This window comes from Phocoena phocoena, chromosome 15 (assembly GCF_963924675.1).
Source record: "Phocoena phocoena chromosome 15, mPhoPho1.1, whole genome shotgun sequence".
Lineage (NCBI taxonomy): Eukaryota > Metazoa > Chordata > Mammalia > Artiodactyla > Phocoenidae > Phocoena > Phocoena phocoena.
This window is the reverse complement of record NC_089233.1, coordinates 8,670,646-8,686,466: the sequence shown is the minus strand read 5'-3', so window position 1 is coordinate 8,686,466 and position 15,821 is coordinate 8,670,646. Positions and strand designations below refer to the sequence as shown.

At 52.2% G+C, this 15,821-nt stretch overlaps 1 protein-coding gene across 3 annotated transcripts in view; it reads left to right on the top strand.

Moving 5' to 3' along the window:
* The window catches only part of POR (cytochrome p450 oxidoreductase), a 58,599-nt gene that overhangs the window by 24,105 nt on the left and 18,673 nt on the right, over positions 1-15,821 (top strand). For 2 of the 3 annotated variants that reach the window (XM_065892483.1, XM_065892486.1), the window contains exon 1: positions 6,303-6,481. In XM_065892483.1, the coding sequence (XP_065748555.1) occupies positions 6,303-6,481 (179 nt within the window). Of the gene's footprint in view, positions 1-6,289; positions 6,482-15,821 lie in introns of those variants that run through there. The other variant, XM_065892485.1, reaches the window with a different exon arrangement.

The following is a 15,821-nucleotide window of genomic DNA, read 5'->3' as shown; positions in this document are numbered from 1 at the left end:
CAGCCTTTTACCCACACATGCATCTCCTCATACCACTCTTGAGTCACACTAGGTTCTTGTAACTACTGCTCTTTTATCATGTACACCTTGGCATGTGCTTCCTCTGTCTGGAACGACTCTTACCTCCTTTTCTTTTTTTTTTTGGCTGCATTGGGTCTTCATTGCGGCATCGGGATCTTTTCGTTGTGGCTCACAAGCTTCTTTCTAGTTGTGTGTGGGCTCTGTAGTTTGTGGTACGCAGGCTCTCTCGCTGAGGCATGTGAGCTCCGTAGTTGTGGCTCACGGGCTTAGTTGCCCTGCGGCTTATGGAATCTTAGTTCCCTGACGAGGGATTGAACCCACGTCCCATGCGTTAGAAGGCGGATTCTTTACCACTGGACCACCAGGGAAGTCCCAACTCTTACCTCCTTTACCTGACTGTTGGAACCTGGTCACTTTTCATCACCTGGCTCAGAGGTTGGCCCCTGGGTGACCCTTCTTTGACTGTTTGGACTATCTGACCTTCTTCTTCCTCAGAGCTCCATTTTCCCCTACGCCTGGCCTCCCCATGGTGTTGAAACCATTGGGATATGCCTACAAATCACAGCAATGAGTTGGTGCCCTGCATCTCCCACCAGCGCAATGGTGGAAGAGGCCTGACAAAAGGGAGAATTTAAATAAGATTTAGAGTGTTATAATACCCAAAATGTTCAGGATACAATTTTTAAAATCACCATACTGAGAACTAGGAAAATCTCAACTTGAGTGAGAAGAGACAATCATACAAGATATAAAGAAGAGCCAAACAGACATCTTAGAACTGAAAAATACTATAACATAAAAAAAGAAAAGAAAACCACAACTCAGTATATGGCACCATGGCAGAATGGAGACTGCAGAGGGAATCACCAGTGAACTTGAAGATAGAACAATAGAAATTACCCAGTCTGAGTCACAGAGAGAAACTAGACTGATAAAACTGAACAGATCCTCAGGGACTTGTGGGACTAATAACAAAACACATTTATGTCATCGTGGTCCCAGAAGGAGAAGAGAAAGAGGGTGGGGCTGAAAATGTATTTGGAGAAATAATGGCTGAAGAGTTCCTAAACCTACAGATTCAAGAAGCTGAGTGACTTCTAAACAGGATAAACTCAAAGAAAGCTGCACTGTCTTGTCTCGGTTTAGGTGACTGACGAGGTGGACACTAGCTAGAGGGGAATGTGTGCCAGCTGCAGTGCTCTCAGCAGGCTGCCTTGGGGAGGCACTTTCCCCTGAGTATCTCTCAGGCCCTGGAGGATGAGCTGTTAGGCAAGAGCAGGCTTGGTTTCCCTGAGGAGTTTCCCCTGTCTTAAAGCCACTGAACCACGGACGAGTTTTGTGACTGAGCAGGCCCTGCTCCCGCTGCAGCTGGGGGGTCTGGGCTGCCTGGAGGTGGCAGTGCCTGTTCGCCTGGGCTCTGTGCTTGCTAAAGGGGCCGACTGACTTACTCGCTGGCTTCCTTCCCTCTTGTTGCTGCATCCATGGCCAGCTCGCTGTGATGTCAGTGCCAGCTTGGTTGATCAGTCATTTACTGACCAGAAGTTACGTACAGCGAAGGCAAAGCCACAAATACTTCCTGGAGGATGATTTTACGCCCCGGTGTTGTAAACATCCGATGGAGAAAGAGCCCTTCTGTTCTTGCCTCGTTTGCCCTTTCAGAAGCTGGCAAAGCTCCCATCATGCTCTTGGCCTGGGCGACCAGCAATTTGTCCGCCCTGCTCTGCAGGGTGTCGGGCTGCCTGGGGACTGGAGTGGCTGCTTTTGACCTTCAGCATCAGTGGGAACTGGCTAATCAGTGAAATTCAGGAAGAATAGCCCCTGTCTCTCTACCTATCTTATGTATCTATCTATCTATGCCCGTTTCCAAATGTACGTTGTCTTTATGATAAAAGTGAAAACTTATGTACAGACCTACTTTGTAATAAAAGATCGAATCAGACCTGCTCTGTTTGGGGTGGGCGAGACCTACTTGGCTAGTCTTTTGATGTACCCCCTTTTCTGTGCCTAACCTTACAGATGAGGACATGAACGCCTACTGCCAAGTAAGGGATTTGCACAGCTGGAGGCAGAGCTGTGGCAAGAGCCTGGTCTAGTTAAGAACGTACTTTGCTTGCTCACGGCCCTTTTGGGTTGATTGGTTGGTTTGTTTTCTGTTGCTGACAAATGCTACTTTGGGCCCCATGAGCTCTGTAGTGTTTGGCGTTCCTCCTTTCCACTAAGTGTAAAAGAATGGATGATTAATGGGCAGAAGGATCACACAGGGCTCCCAGAGGCTCCTGGGAGGGCCTGTGGGGACCTCAGACTGTCTCATGGTCACCCTAGCACACCTGAAATGGAGGGACACTCACCAAGCAGGGTGGTCAAAATTTCCCATCAGAATATTTCACACAGCAGAAGAGTGATTTTATGTCACAGAGTCTTGTTTCCCAGACCGTACCGAGGTGCCTCAAGGCACCATAGCCGGCGCCCAGAGGTGCTCAGGGAGAGTCCACGTCTGTCGCCATTGGTGCAGCTTGGGGTGATTCTCAGTATCAATATGGGATCGTCTGCATTCCTTTGATCTTCTACATTCCTTTTGATACTCTGTGTCTTTGCAAAGCTGGGTTTTCAGGGGTTGTTTGGATCCAACTACTCCTAAATGGAACGATTAGGTATTTCTCTTGGCCTAGGGATACCATGAAAATTTTGCTGAAATGTCAGGGATTCCATGAGCTGAGAAAGTTTGGGAACCTGTGTCCTGGAGGATTGCCACACAGGCACACTCCCAGTCCCGAAGTTCTTTTCAATCTGCAGGCTTCACATAGTGGCTCATGCAAATTTTACATTCTGTGTGTTGTAGTGAATTCACTGACTCCCTTCCTTCATTCCACGGGGAGTTATGGAGCACTAGATTATGTGCCAAGTGCTGTGCCGGGAAAGTGTGACGCCCGGAAGTGACGGTTGAGCCGAGGTCTGAAGACTGAATAGGAAGCAAGTAGAGGGGGAGCATGCCGGGCACATGTAAAGGCCCTGGGGCAGGGATGCAGTGACGCCGGCTGGAGAGATGGGTAGGCGTGTTTGTGTGCACTTCAACGTGACGATGATGGTTTAACAGCTTGCTCTCGGCTGCAGCCCCCATGCACGCTGCTCCGATCCTAGTGGGAAGCATAGGGTGAAGGTTTTTCCTCCCAGGTTGACTTCCTTCTTGCCAGCCTGCCAATCCTTCCTTCCCACCATGTGCCAGATACAGAGGTGCCTCTGACACAGATACACGTGTCCACTCAGTCTCCCCACTTAAATGGGTAGCGAGCACAGCCCTCCCCTGGGAAGCTGGCGCTCCTTTCTAGTTTGCCGCTTGGGTGAGCTGCTCACCCCTTGGACCCTCCGACTCCCGGTTGTAGATCAGATGCTCTCCAGGGTCCTTTCCACTGTCCTTCTTCAGCTTTTGTCTGTCTGGCCTCAGAGTTAAAGCTGCCGGGGACATTCTCAGGTCTGTGGAGACCTCAGGTCTGAGTGCTGGCGTGTCTAGCATGCTGGTGAGGGCCTGCTGCAGGGGGTCAGTCACGTTGCCTGTGCGCAGCGCCTGGTCATCTCTGCAGTGGGGCAGGAATTCGTGGTGTCCTGATTCTGAGCTCAAAGGGAGAGGCCTGGGATTCTGAAGGCAAGCAGCAAGTCAGGTGTTCGAGACAGAGGGAGAGGGGAGAAGAGTGAACATAGCCTCACAAACTGCATTGTAATCACGTGCCTGTGTTGTGCTTTCCAGAATCTAAAACCGCTCCATAATTGTATGCCACGCTTTGCCAGCCCAGCTACTCTAGGATCTGACGCTCATTCATTGAACAGTTCTATTCAGTTGCTATACCTGATGCTCATTATCTGCCCTTGTGGGTTGACCCTGTAGTCAGGGAGATGGCCAGTGGGGAAAACGTAGTGATCAGGTAGTGATCAGGGCTGTGAGTGGAGAAGGGCAGGGAGAATGACAAGATACTCTAGCGAGGCCAGGTCTCTCTGAGATGGTGACCTCTGAGCGGAGACCTGAATGAAGCAAGGGAGAGAACCCTGCAGGTAACTAGAAGAGGGTCCAGGCAGCCGTATTAACATGTGCAAAGGCCCTGGGGCACGAGCAGGCCCGGAGGCTTGAGGAGTAGTCAGGAGGCCAGCGTGACCGTGAAGTGTGAGGAAAGGGGAGCCGTGAGAATCGGGGTGGGAGTGGTACCCAGGGGCGAGATCGCATGGGACTAATTGACCACGTTAAGGACGTTAGATTTTGTGCTGAGTATGATATGAAGTCATTTGAGGGTTTTGATTAGGGAGGTGACAGAGTCTGACTGACTTTTTCAAAGCCTCCCTCTGGCTACTGTGTGGAGAACAGCCTGTTAGGCACCTCTCGCAGGGTCGGGCGTGTGGGAAGGCCGCCATGCAGCTCCCCTTGCTCTGCGCGCCGTCGCTTTAGACGCCTCCTCCAGGGCTGCGCTTTCTCTTCTGATTGCTGTGGTCGACTGGCGCGCGTGTCAAGAAACAGTCATTTCGTTTGGTGGGCATCAGTCACCCCTCGGTAAAGTAAGGGGGCCGGGCGGCCTGAATCAGAAAGGTGGCTGGACAGGGAGCCAGCGGTCGTTGCTGCGATGTGAGGGGCGCCAGCTGGGGGCTCTCCGGAGTCAGCACATCAGCCCCGCCCAGAACCCGCAGGCTTCCAGGCGGGCTCTGAGATCATGTGGGACATGTCCCCTCCCCTCTGCTTCTCCATGGCAGTAGGCTTGTGGGCCAGATGACAGTGCCACCGCCAGGGTTGGATAGAAAGATGTGACTGACATTGAATAAATATTCAGTGTGTTTATAAGTTAACGCTTAAACATAGACAGTACTCTCTGGGCACTAGAATTAAGATGGTCCTTTAACGTCAGATATCACAAAAGGGCGTAAGCTGAGACGACTCAGGAACTCAGCATGAGGAAAGCCCCTCAGATTAATAACGAAGCCAAGAGCCAGGCTTGAGGGCCGTCCTGAATGGCCTGTTCCTGGCAGGTTGCACAGGTCAGCAGGGCTGATGCCCAGCCCTCGGATGCAGGGCCCACCCTGTGGCTTCCTGGAGGCGGTAACAGCTAAGGGAAGTCAGATGTGAAGTAATCTCCCATTGCCCCAGTTGCAGAGCTGTGACTGAGGCATTCCTGACCGAGTCTGGAGCTGTGGTCTCAGTGAGAGCCACCCACTTGGTGACAGGGCACGATGCCGACTCCAGAGCTGAGCCCGGCCTCGGTGATAAGAGGCAGAAATGCGCTGCTGGGGTTTTAGTTCCTCTCACCTTGGTCTTTGTTGACTCATATCTACATACCCGCCAGGTTTCAGTGGTGGAAGGACCAGTTGAGCACCCTTCAAGGGAGCTAAGTAGGTTGGTGTGCTGGGGTCCCAAAGACCACCCCCTGGCTCAGTGATTCACCAGGACTTGCAGAACTCAGAAAAGCTGTTTGACTCTCAGTCACGGTTTATTACGGCAGAGGGAAACAGACTGAAATCAGCAAAAGAAAGACTCCATAGGACAGAGTCTAGCAGGAGCCAGGCAGAAGCTTCCAGTTGTCCTCTGCCCGTGGGGTCACGCGACGGTGCTTGATTCTCCCAGCAGCCACGTGTGGAAGCCCACTTGAGCCTTGGTGTCCAGGTTTTTTGATTGGGGGTCAGTCTTGGAGGCATCGGGAGCCCAAGTGCCTAAGCTTACCTCCTCAGTCTCCAGCACCCCAGAGGCGACACCAGTATGATGTGATTCAGAGCCCCAGGTGTTCCCCTAAATCACATCGTTAGCATAAGCTATGTGCATGACCCAAGGTCTCAGGTATATGGAGACATCTTATCAGGCGGCACATTCCGTGGCCTCAGGGGTTATTTCCTTGGAGCCATCCAAGGGCCAGTCCTGAAGACCTTTGGAATGTGCAGGGTTTGGGGCATCCCAGGCCTGCCACACAGCTGGGGAAAGGGTTTGCTGTGAAGCGGCCCCTCTATCGTGTGGAAGCAGTGCCTCTGCTGTGTCCATGTGGGGCCGGAGAATGCTGGTATAGGGAGTCTGTGGCTTCCGTTCTCTGTGTTCGCAGGGGACCCAGTCCTAGTTCTGGCCATAGGCTGCACCCGGGTGTGCCCAGGGCTGTGTAGGCACCGTGCAGACCACGTGCTCTCTTAGTCCTGGTCCAAGGCTGCAGCTGCAGCCCTTGGGGCGTGAGCCCCAGACCAAAGCCTTCGGGGGCTTCCCAGCAGGCCTCAGATGGACCCTGCTGATGTCTGTCGTTCTGTCTCCCAACAGTTTCTTGATCAACATGGGAGACTCCAGTGTGGAGGCTGGCGCCACCGCATCTGACACGGTGGCTGAAGAAGTGTCCCTTTTCAGCACGACGGACATGATCATGTTTTCCCTCATTGTGGGTTTCCTGACATACTGGTTCCTCTTCAGGAAGAAGAAAGACGAAGTCCTCGAGTTCACCAAAATTCAGACCACGTAAGTGACTCGCTCAGGATCCCTCTAGAGCACATCTCTGCCATCCCAGCAGTGCCTGGGCAGAAGCGAGCCGGCTGAGAGATGCAGGGTCTCTCGTGCCGTGTTGGGCTGCGTCTTGGGTTTTGCCTTATTGATGGACTCCGCTTTGGACCCACCTTCATAATCCCTTATGCTTACACTGTGCTCCACAGTGTTCAGGGTCCTCTGATACCTGTTTCTTATTCAGGATTCACAGGAACCATTCTGAGTAGAAGGCACCTTGCACAGACAGGTAACCTGAGGCTCAGGGCATTAAAGGTCATCAGCATAGGGCAAGGTGTGGGGAAGGGGCACAGAGCTTCCATGCCCCCTCTGGGGTGCCACCCTGCCAGCACCTCCATGTGTTCGGCAACCCCGAAACTCTCCAAACCCCATCCTTTTGGGGTTTTATGAAGGTTTTGTTATGTAGGCATAATTGATTAAACCATTGACCATTGGGGATTAATTCAGCCTCCAGGCCCTCTCCCCTCCCCCGAGGTCAGTAACCCTAGATGAAGGCCGTGACCCTGCCCTTGTGGGTGACGGTTGTGACGTCACCCAGCACTGGTCCTGCCTCAAGGCAGCTGCTTAGTGCCTGTGTCAGGAAGGATCTCGTACCAAGCACTACGCAGGGCGCTACAAGTATGCAAAGGCGGCCTTTACGTTAAAGAGGCTGAGAAGTCAGGACATTGAAAGATACTTCTGAAAAATGGTTTGTGAAATGCTTTCGCGTGCATGATCTAATCAGGGCCTCTGCGACAGCAGTGCCCACTCGGTGCGGGGGGACGGCCTCATCGCTCATGATGGAGGGAGAGGCCAGGCAGCCAGGACGCACTGGCTCTGGGGACTCCAAGAAGGAATTTCCCCTTGGAGGGATCGGGAAGGTGTGCTGCTGGAGGAGGGCCACACCCCGAGGCTTCGAGGGCTTTGTCAGCAGAGGGCCAGAGGGAAGCTGGGAGGCTGGGCAGGTGAGCAGGGTCCAGCCTGTTCCCTCGGGGCTGGACAGGTCCATTCCTGGTGTGGCAAAGTAGTTTTGCTGAAAAGATATGGCACTCGGGATAAGGGGGCCAGCGTCCAGCGCCCAGTTTACGGTAGCCCTGCGTTTCCTTGTCTGTAGGATGGAGGTGTGTCCCCACCCCCATCCCCAAGCGAGGTTGAGCCGCGGGAGAGCATGGGGCCGCCAGCCTCCGCGTCCCCAAGATCTCTGGCCTTGCAAGATGGACTTGAAGCAGAACTCCTGGACTTGTATCTTGTGGATTCTAATTGTTTCTCCTTGACAGGATGCTGAAGCGATATTTCCCTCTTCATAATCCTAAAAATTTTAACCCTATATGTTTAAATCCGCTTCTCATCCCTTATTATATCATGTTGAATACCCCATGGCCAGGGGTTCTACGTGTACACTGTACAGGGAAACTGTTATAGTGCAGTGGTTAGGTTCTAGGCCCTGACACTGGGTAATGAAGGTTTGAGTCCTGACTCTACCATGTATTAGCCATATGACATTTGCCCCTAATATGACATTAATCTTTTGAAGTCCGTGTCCTCAACTGTAAATCGGAGATAATAATAGAACTTACCTTGTAGGGTTGTAAAAATTAAGCGGCATAAGCTGTCATAGAGCTCTTTGCCCAGGTCCTGGAGCCCTCCAATGGTATGTATTTATGGTGCGTGGGCTTCTCATTGCGGTGGCTTCTCTTGCTGCAGAGTACAGGCTCTAGGGCATACAGGCTTCAGTAGTTGTGGCACGTGGGCTCAGTAGTTGTGGCTCACGAGCTTAGTTGCTCCACAGCACGTGGGATCTTCCCGGACCAGGGATCGAACCCGTGTCCCCTGCATTGGCAGGTGGATTCTTAACTACTGCGCCACCAGGGAAGTACCTATTCTTATTACTAATACCATACCCAGTCTTACAAGAGCCCTCCAAGAACACCATTATTACCCCATTTTGCAGAGGAGGAAACTGAGGCACTAGTGATTGAGGAGTTTGCCCAAGGCTACCTAACTCACAAGTAGCAGAGCTGCCTTTTGAACCCAGATCTACAAACTCCACACCCCCTGTTTTCCCTGTTTGCCATGCTGCCTTCCATCTCTTAAGAGATAGTTAATATCCCTATTTCAAAGATGAGAAAACTGAGACTCAGAGTGGTCACTTAGCTGATACATCTGGGCCACCAGCTAGATGGTGACCGCCGCCTCCTGCTGGAAATCCCGCACTGTTGTCCCTGCCCACTTGTACTTTCAGTGAACACGGGTGGTTTGGGCCATGGCACGGTGCCTCCCTTACCCCACCAGGTCAGTGGAGGGTGATTAGTGTGGGGACAGTACGCGCCCAGGGTTGTATCAGGAGTTCTCACCACAACCCCCAGTGGCTTCTAGTTGGTCTTTTAAGGCCTTTTCAGGCCTTCACCACCTGGGATGGTGAGTCCAAACCTTGGGGCATGGATGTTTTTTAAAAACCAAGCCAATGGGAACAATTGTGTCTGAGCAGCAAGCATAGGACACACACCTGCAGCCCCCTGACCCTGGACTTACAGGTGCAGGAGATTCAGAAGGAGTCCCTGTGTTCACAAGTGAATCTCCCAGGCATGCTGGCCTCTGGGGCCCTCACCACTAGGCCAGATTTGGCTTCAGAACCTCAGGAGCCCAGGGAGGGCTTAGAGGGAAGGTCAGTTCTGGAAGGCCTCCTGGGTTTTTTTCATAAACTATTTACTGAAGTACGTAACAGGCAGACATAAAAGTATACAGATCATAAGCACACAGTTTATTTGTCACAAAACGGATAGAATCATGTAAGAAAGGACCCCTCCTCCCCCTCCAATCCCACCACCGCCAGGTCACCCACTCTCCTGACTCCTCGTGACATAGACGAGTGTTGTCTGTGTCCCGGGATATGTAGTATTTGGCCGTTCTTTCTGAGATTTCTCCATGTCGTGTGTTCTCTCGTTCTCCTTGTTGCATAGTGTTCTGTTGTGGGAATAAACTGTAATTTATTCATTCCCACCGCGATGACCCTTTAGATTGCTTCCAGCCTGGGGCACTGTTACCAGCAGTCCTGCAGGGAACATCCTGGTACATATGGGTGTGGTTCCCGTGTGGACATAGCTCTGTTGGGTATGTGTTGGAGGTGGAGTGGGGGATCAGAGGGAAGGCTCATGTGCAGATCTGTTAGATATAGCCAGTGTTCCAGCATCCAGTCCCACCCCAGCACGTGGGGTTTCAGTTGCTGCCCATCCTCACCAACACTTATTTTTGTCAATTAAAAAATTTTAGCCATTCTAGGGAATTCCCTGGTGGTCCAGTGCTTAGGACCCCATGCTTTCACTGTCAGGGGCCCAGGTTCGATCCCTGGTCAGGGAACTAAGATTGCACAAGCCGTGCAGTGCAGCCAAAAAAAATTTTTTTTTATTAAAATGAAATGAAATAAAATTTTAGCCATTCTAATGGGCATGTGGTGGTAATTGTTTTAACTGCATTTCTCTTATGTCCAGTGACCTTTTCATATGTTTATTGGCCACTGAGGTATCTTTTGTGATGGTACATTCAAGACTTGGCCCATTTTTTTCCTGTCGGGCTATTGGCCTTCTTGTTGATTTGTTACAGTTCTTTATATATTCTAGATCTGAGTCCCCTGTTAGATATCTATGTTATTGTCAATATCTTTCTGTAAAGTTGCCTTTTTACTCTCTTCATAGTGTCTTCTTGTGATCAAAAGTTGTTGCCTTAAACTGGCCCAGTTTGTCAACCTTTTGGTTGGCCTTCACCTTTATGGTTAATGCTCTTGTGTTCAGTTTAAGAACTGTTATCTTATGGTCATGAAGCTTTTCTTTTGTATTTTCTTCTAGAAGCTTCACTCTTATAGTTCTTATCCTTCGATCTGCCATCCAGCTGAAATTGATTTTGGTATCAGCAAATTGTCAAGGTGCTTCGAAAATCATTTTTTCCTGTGGTTATCCATCCACTTGACCCAGCACCATTTATTGAAAAGGGTTATTATTTTCTCACTGCACTGAAGCATCCCTGTAGATATAAATCAGGTGACTGTATAGCTGGGGGTTGATTTCTAGACTACTTGTTCTGTTGATCTGTTTTCTGTCCTTTCGCCAATACCACAGGTTCTGCTTTCTGTGATTTTACAGTAACTCTTGACTTGGTAACTGGTAGTCTAGGTCCTCCAGCTTTGTTCTTCTCTTTTAAGATTCTCTTGGCTTTTTGGGGGCCCTGGGCATTTCCATATACCTTTTAGAATCAGCTTGTCAAAGTCCACCAAAACAAACAAAAAAACCTTCTGGGATTTTAGTTGAGATTGGGTGGAATCTATAAATTAATTGGCATCTTCCAGTTGTGAGCCTTCTAATCAGTGAACATGATTTTCTCCCCTGGGGAGGTCTTTTGAATGGTTTATAATAGCAATTAAACACTGGTTAGAGAGGAGCAGTTACGAGCAGCGCATTCTCTTAGTCATAATCATTTTAAAAGTCGCTCTTTCATCTCTCCTCCCACTGGCCTCTCAGCCTTTGCTCAGCTTGTACCTCTGGGCAGAGCACCGGGGCCAGGGCAGCTCCTGATGGAAGGGAGCCCCGGGGGATGGTGGCTCCCAGAGGAGTCTGAAGCTCAGGGAGCCTCTCTGTGGCCCGAGGCGCTTTGTTCCTGCCTGTAATGCAACACCCTTCTGGCTGGGTGGGAATTTGTTTCTATTTCTGTCTCCCGGAATGCAGAGGGAGCATCCCATTCCTGTCTGGGTCCCTGGCTCTGCGCAGGGCCTGTCGGAGTGAAGATACTCAGAGAAAGGCCGTTGAATTAGTAAATGCTAAACCAGCACGTGTGTCTGCCTCTAAGGCAAACTAGCTCACAGTCTGGGTGTGGCTTATGTTAAAAATTTTTTAATTTTTAAATTAGAACATTGAAAACCCTGGCAATTCCACATAAAAGTCACTTATAGCTTCTTTTGGAAAACAAAAAACAAAAAAACAGAGGACCTGACCCCACGGAGCCCACCGTGACACTTGCCAGCAGGGGCTGAGGCTGAGCGGGGCCACCCTTCTAGATGGGGCCTGCACCACAGCCTGTGCCCCCCAGCCAGCCCTAGCTGTCCTCCTCGGCTCTGCTCACAGCCCCCCACCCCCCTGCAGTCTGCTTCACTTGCAGCGCCTGAGTGCTTTAAAGAAAAACAAAGCTTTTTATTATAGAACACTGCAAGCAAACACCAAAGCCTGGAGCATAGGAGAGGGAACTCCTGCACCTGTCACCCAGTTTCAACAACTATCCGCTCCTGGCCAGTCTTGCTTCCTTCCCCTTCCTCACTGTTGCTGGATTATCTTCAAGCAAGCATATAATGTCATAATTAATCCTATAATTCATATGAATTATGAATAAAGAAATCATGATTTCATAGGAAATTGGAAATATTTCCTATGAAATTATGTGGAAATATGAACTATGAGAATATTTCAGTCCTCTCCAATGCAGGGACTCCCCTTTTTAAACCTAACACAGAGCTATCGTCCCACCCCGTAAGTTCACAGTACGTCTCAGTATCATTGGATCCTCAGCCGGCATTGTTCGTAGCTCCCTGAGTGACTGATCAATTTGTTTTAACCTTTTTTTTTGTTTGTTTGTTTAATTCAGGATCTAAACCCACACATTGCAATTGACTACCGAATCTTTTCTCTCTTTCGGAGGTCAGGTCTATTGAGGTGTAATTTACATGCAGTAAAATTCACCTTTTTAAAGTGTACAGTTTGATGCATCCTGACAGGTGTGTGCAGTTGTGTAACCAGTGTTGCAGTCAAGATACAGGACACTCCACACCCCAGAAAGCGCCCCCCCACACACCTCCAAGGTCCCATTGCAGTCGCCACCCCCCAGCCCCACCTCTGGCAACCACCAATCTGATTTTTGTCCCTGTAGTTTTGCCTTTTCCAGACTGTCATGTAAACGGGGTTATGTCATCACAGCCTCTGGTGCCAGGCTGCTTCCCCTTAACATAATGTCAGGTCTCTCTCAGTCCGTGGGCTTCCTTCCATCCCTGTGATTCCCTCGCGGCATTTTCGTTGAAGAACCCAGATCATTTGTTTCCCAAAGTTTCCCACAGTCTAGAATTTTGCTGCCTGCATCCCACTGGGGGTTGCTTCTGAGAAGCCACAAAAGAGCTCATTTTCCTCTGTGGCCTTCGTTTGACGGCCTGCTCTTGCCAGAAAGGCCAGGAAAGCCAGGAGTCAAGGCTACCGGCATCATCTCTATCCATCTTTATCTCCTTTTTCCACACCCAGCTCAGGGCCACTCTTTCTAGAGAGGGGTCCTTGGCTCTGCCGAGCACGACGATAGAAACATCAATGGGTTTTACAGAGAGAAGAGCGCAGGGAAAGGCCCCTGTGGCCGTGGAGGGTGGACAGTGCCCAAAGTGTCCTGCATCCGTGGAAACGGTGAGGCTGTGGGCTCAGGACATTCACGCCGCCCTGCAAGCACAGGCGTGGGTTTTCTGATGCCACCTGACCACCAAGGGACCTCTCCTGTCCCTTGATGAGACTGGGGTAGTTTTGCCGTTCTAGCCAGTGCTCGAAACCTTGAACGTGGCCTGTCTGGGAAAGTGATGCAGAGCCTGGTGTCATCGGACCTTCTGACCTCTCTGGGCATTACCAGGGCTCTCGGTGCTGGTGGCTCCATCTCTGTGGGCCAGACACCAGGGCACAGGGGCAGGCGGCATCCTCGGGGGCTCACATGCAGTTGGGGCACGTGAGGATGGTACAGTGACGATGCTCGAACAGCCCAGGGCGCCACAGGCAGGGCGCTGTGTCAGGATGGAGGTGCCCCCCGAGCTGAGTCTGGGAGGCTAAGTAGGAAGCTGGGCCAGGGCTGCGTGTGCAGAAGCCCAGGGCAAGGAAGGAAGGGCCTGCTCTGGGAAGGGCGCGTCTTGGTAGAGCCTGGGTGTAAGTCGCCAAGGGAGTCAGGGGTCATGAAGGGAACTGAGATAGAGCAGAGGCCAGAGGATGGATCTACAGGGCCTTGGGGTTTTATCTGACCCTCGTGGGGAGCCGACGGGAGGGCTGGTGCCAGGGCAGCCCTGAGACCAGCCATTCCTGAATGCAGTTTGGAGTAGATTGGAGGAAGGTCGTCGGGAGGCGTTGGCGCTGACCAGGGCCCGTGGTACAGACGACAAGCAGGGCACGGAGAGCAGCCGTGCCAGTGGCCCAGAGAGAGGATGTGTGCTGGCGCTTTCTAACACTTTAATTCTTGCATCCCTGTTTTACAAGAGGCAAAGCCGATTCGGGGGGAGGTGAGTAACTTACCCAGGGCTGAGAAGGAATAAGCCCCAGAGCAGGACTTCACGCCCCATGCCGTTGCCGCCACTCCTGCTAGCCCCCCGCCCCGGCCCCGTCGTCACCGCCCCTCCCACCCCACTCTCCTTTCAGGGCCACTTTGTCTGTGACTAGAGCCACGTCATCCCAGTGTCAGAGGCTGTGGCTCTTCCTCTATCCTGGACGGGCTGGGTGACACTTTGTCTGTGACTAGAGCCACGTCATCCCCGTGTCAGAGGCTGTGGCTCTTCCTCTGTCCTGGACGGGCTAGGTGACACTTTGTCTGTGACTAGAGCCACGTCATCCCAGTGTCAGAGGCTGTGGCTCTTCCTCTGTCCTGGACGGGCTGGGTGACACTTTGTCTGTGACTAGAGCCACGTCATCCCCGTGTCAGAGGCTGTGGCTCTTCCTCTGTCCTGGACGGGCTGGGTGACCCTGAGCAGTTTCTCGGGCCTCGGTCTCTGCACGGCAGCTCTAGCCCTACCTGGCACCCAACTGGCCCAAGAGAGGGCAGGCCACCCGGGCCACGGCACGTTGTGGAGTCCCGACAGGCACAGTGGTGAATACGTGTTGAAGGCTGTGTGGGTAGGGGGTCCACCAGGGGAACAGCAGCCCCCTCGAGCCTTGGAGCACCCTAAGTGACAGGGAGGAGGCTCCCTGGGAAGGGCAGTGAAGTGTGAACGGGGCTGCTGTGTCCTGCATCGGTCGCGATGGGGTGGCCAGGGGAGGTGCAGCCTTGCTCTGCACAGCGGGAGCAGATGCGAAGCCGCGGGGGCCCTGGGCTTTCACAGGCTTGGAGTTGCTGCTTCAGCCCTGAGCCTCACTCCCCTCCGCTGTCAAATGGGGTAGAATCCCACTTTGCCACTTCACAGGGTGGGGACCATTAAATGAAGTAAAATGAAAGGCATACAGGAGTACTCAGTAAGTCGTAGTTCCTGTTCCCTTTTTTGTCTTTGACCAGTGGCCTCACACCTGCTTCAAGCTCCCACCTGTCCTCACTGCCTTCCGTTGGCACTGGTCCCCGTTCCTGGCCCCATCCGTGGAGAGAGCTGCGGTTTTTTGTTTAAGCTCCAGCGAACCACTTGGTCTTCACCAAAGGCAGCTTTTCCAAACCATTAGCTTTCTGCCACGAGGCTCCGGGCTGGCTCTGCCCCGGTTCAGCCACCTGCTCAGCTCTCATCCCCTCTCCTGCTGTGCTGTGCTGGGGACCAGAGAACTTGTCGCCACACGCTAGGCTCTGGAAGGGAGCCGTTCGAAAGCAACTGCCCTGTGTGTCGCCAAGGGCAGGGAGATGTCTCAGAAGAAATCAGTTCTGCTCTGCAGAAAATTTAAATTTCAGAGTAACCCTTAGGAGCCCTGCCTGGGACTGGAAACAGAATGAATCGTGCTGGGCCATCGTGGTTCATCTCTGTCCAAGTGACTCAGTGCTTTTGTCCAGCCTCCCTCTCGCTTCCCCACCTGGCGGGCTGCAGTTGACTTCCGAAGCCTGAACCGGAGACACTCCTGCTCCCAATGTGGGGGCCGGGAGCCCTAATTGGAACCATTTGTGCTCCATTCTGGAGCGTCGTGGGCTCTGGGCTCTGCGCCTGGGTCGGCTGCGGCCTCTCCTGACGGGCCGTTTGTACTTGGATGCCTTCGAAGGGGGCTCCTCACTTGCAAACGTCTCAGCAGCAAATGCGGTGCCCACCTTGCTGGGCATTCCCCACGCTGCGCGACAGGAGGCCGAGATGTGCTGGTTCCACAGCGCGCTCTGCCCCCAGGTGACTGGACCCAGCGTCGTAGGCTCTGTTACCCACAGTTCTTCTGTAGGGAGGGAGGTGGGAACCAGGTCGAATTTAATATGATCCTGAGGCACCCCGGCAGCAGGCTCGCTGCGCTGCCTTTATGGGGAAACGGCCCTGCCATAGCAACCTGCACCACCGCCTTCCGGTGTCCAGAGGAGCTTTGTTCCGCCTGCACGACTCACTTTTTTTTTTTTTTTTTTTTAATGGGAAAGGAGGAGGATGTGGGGAGAAAGGACTCTG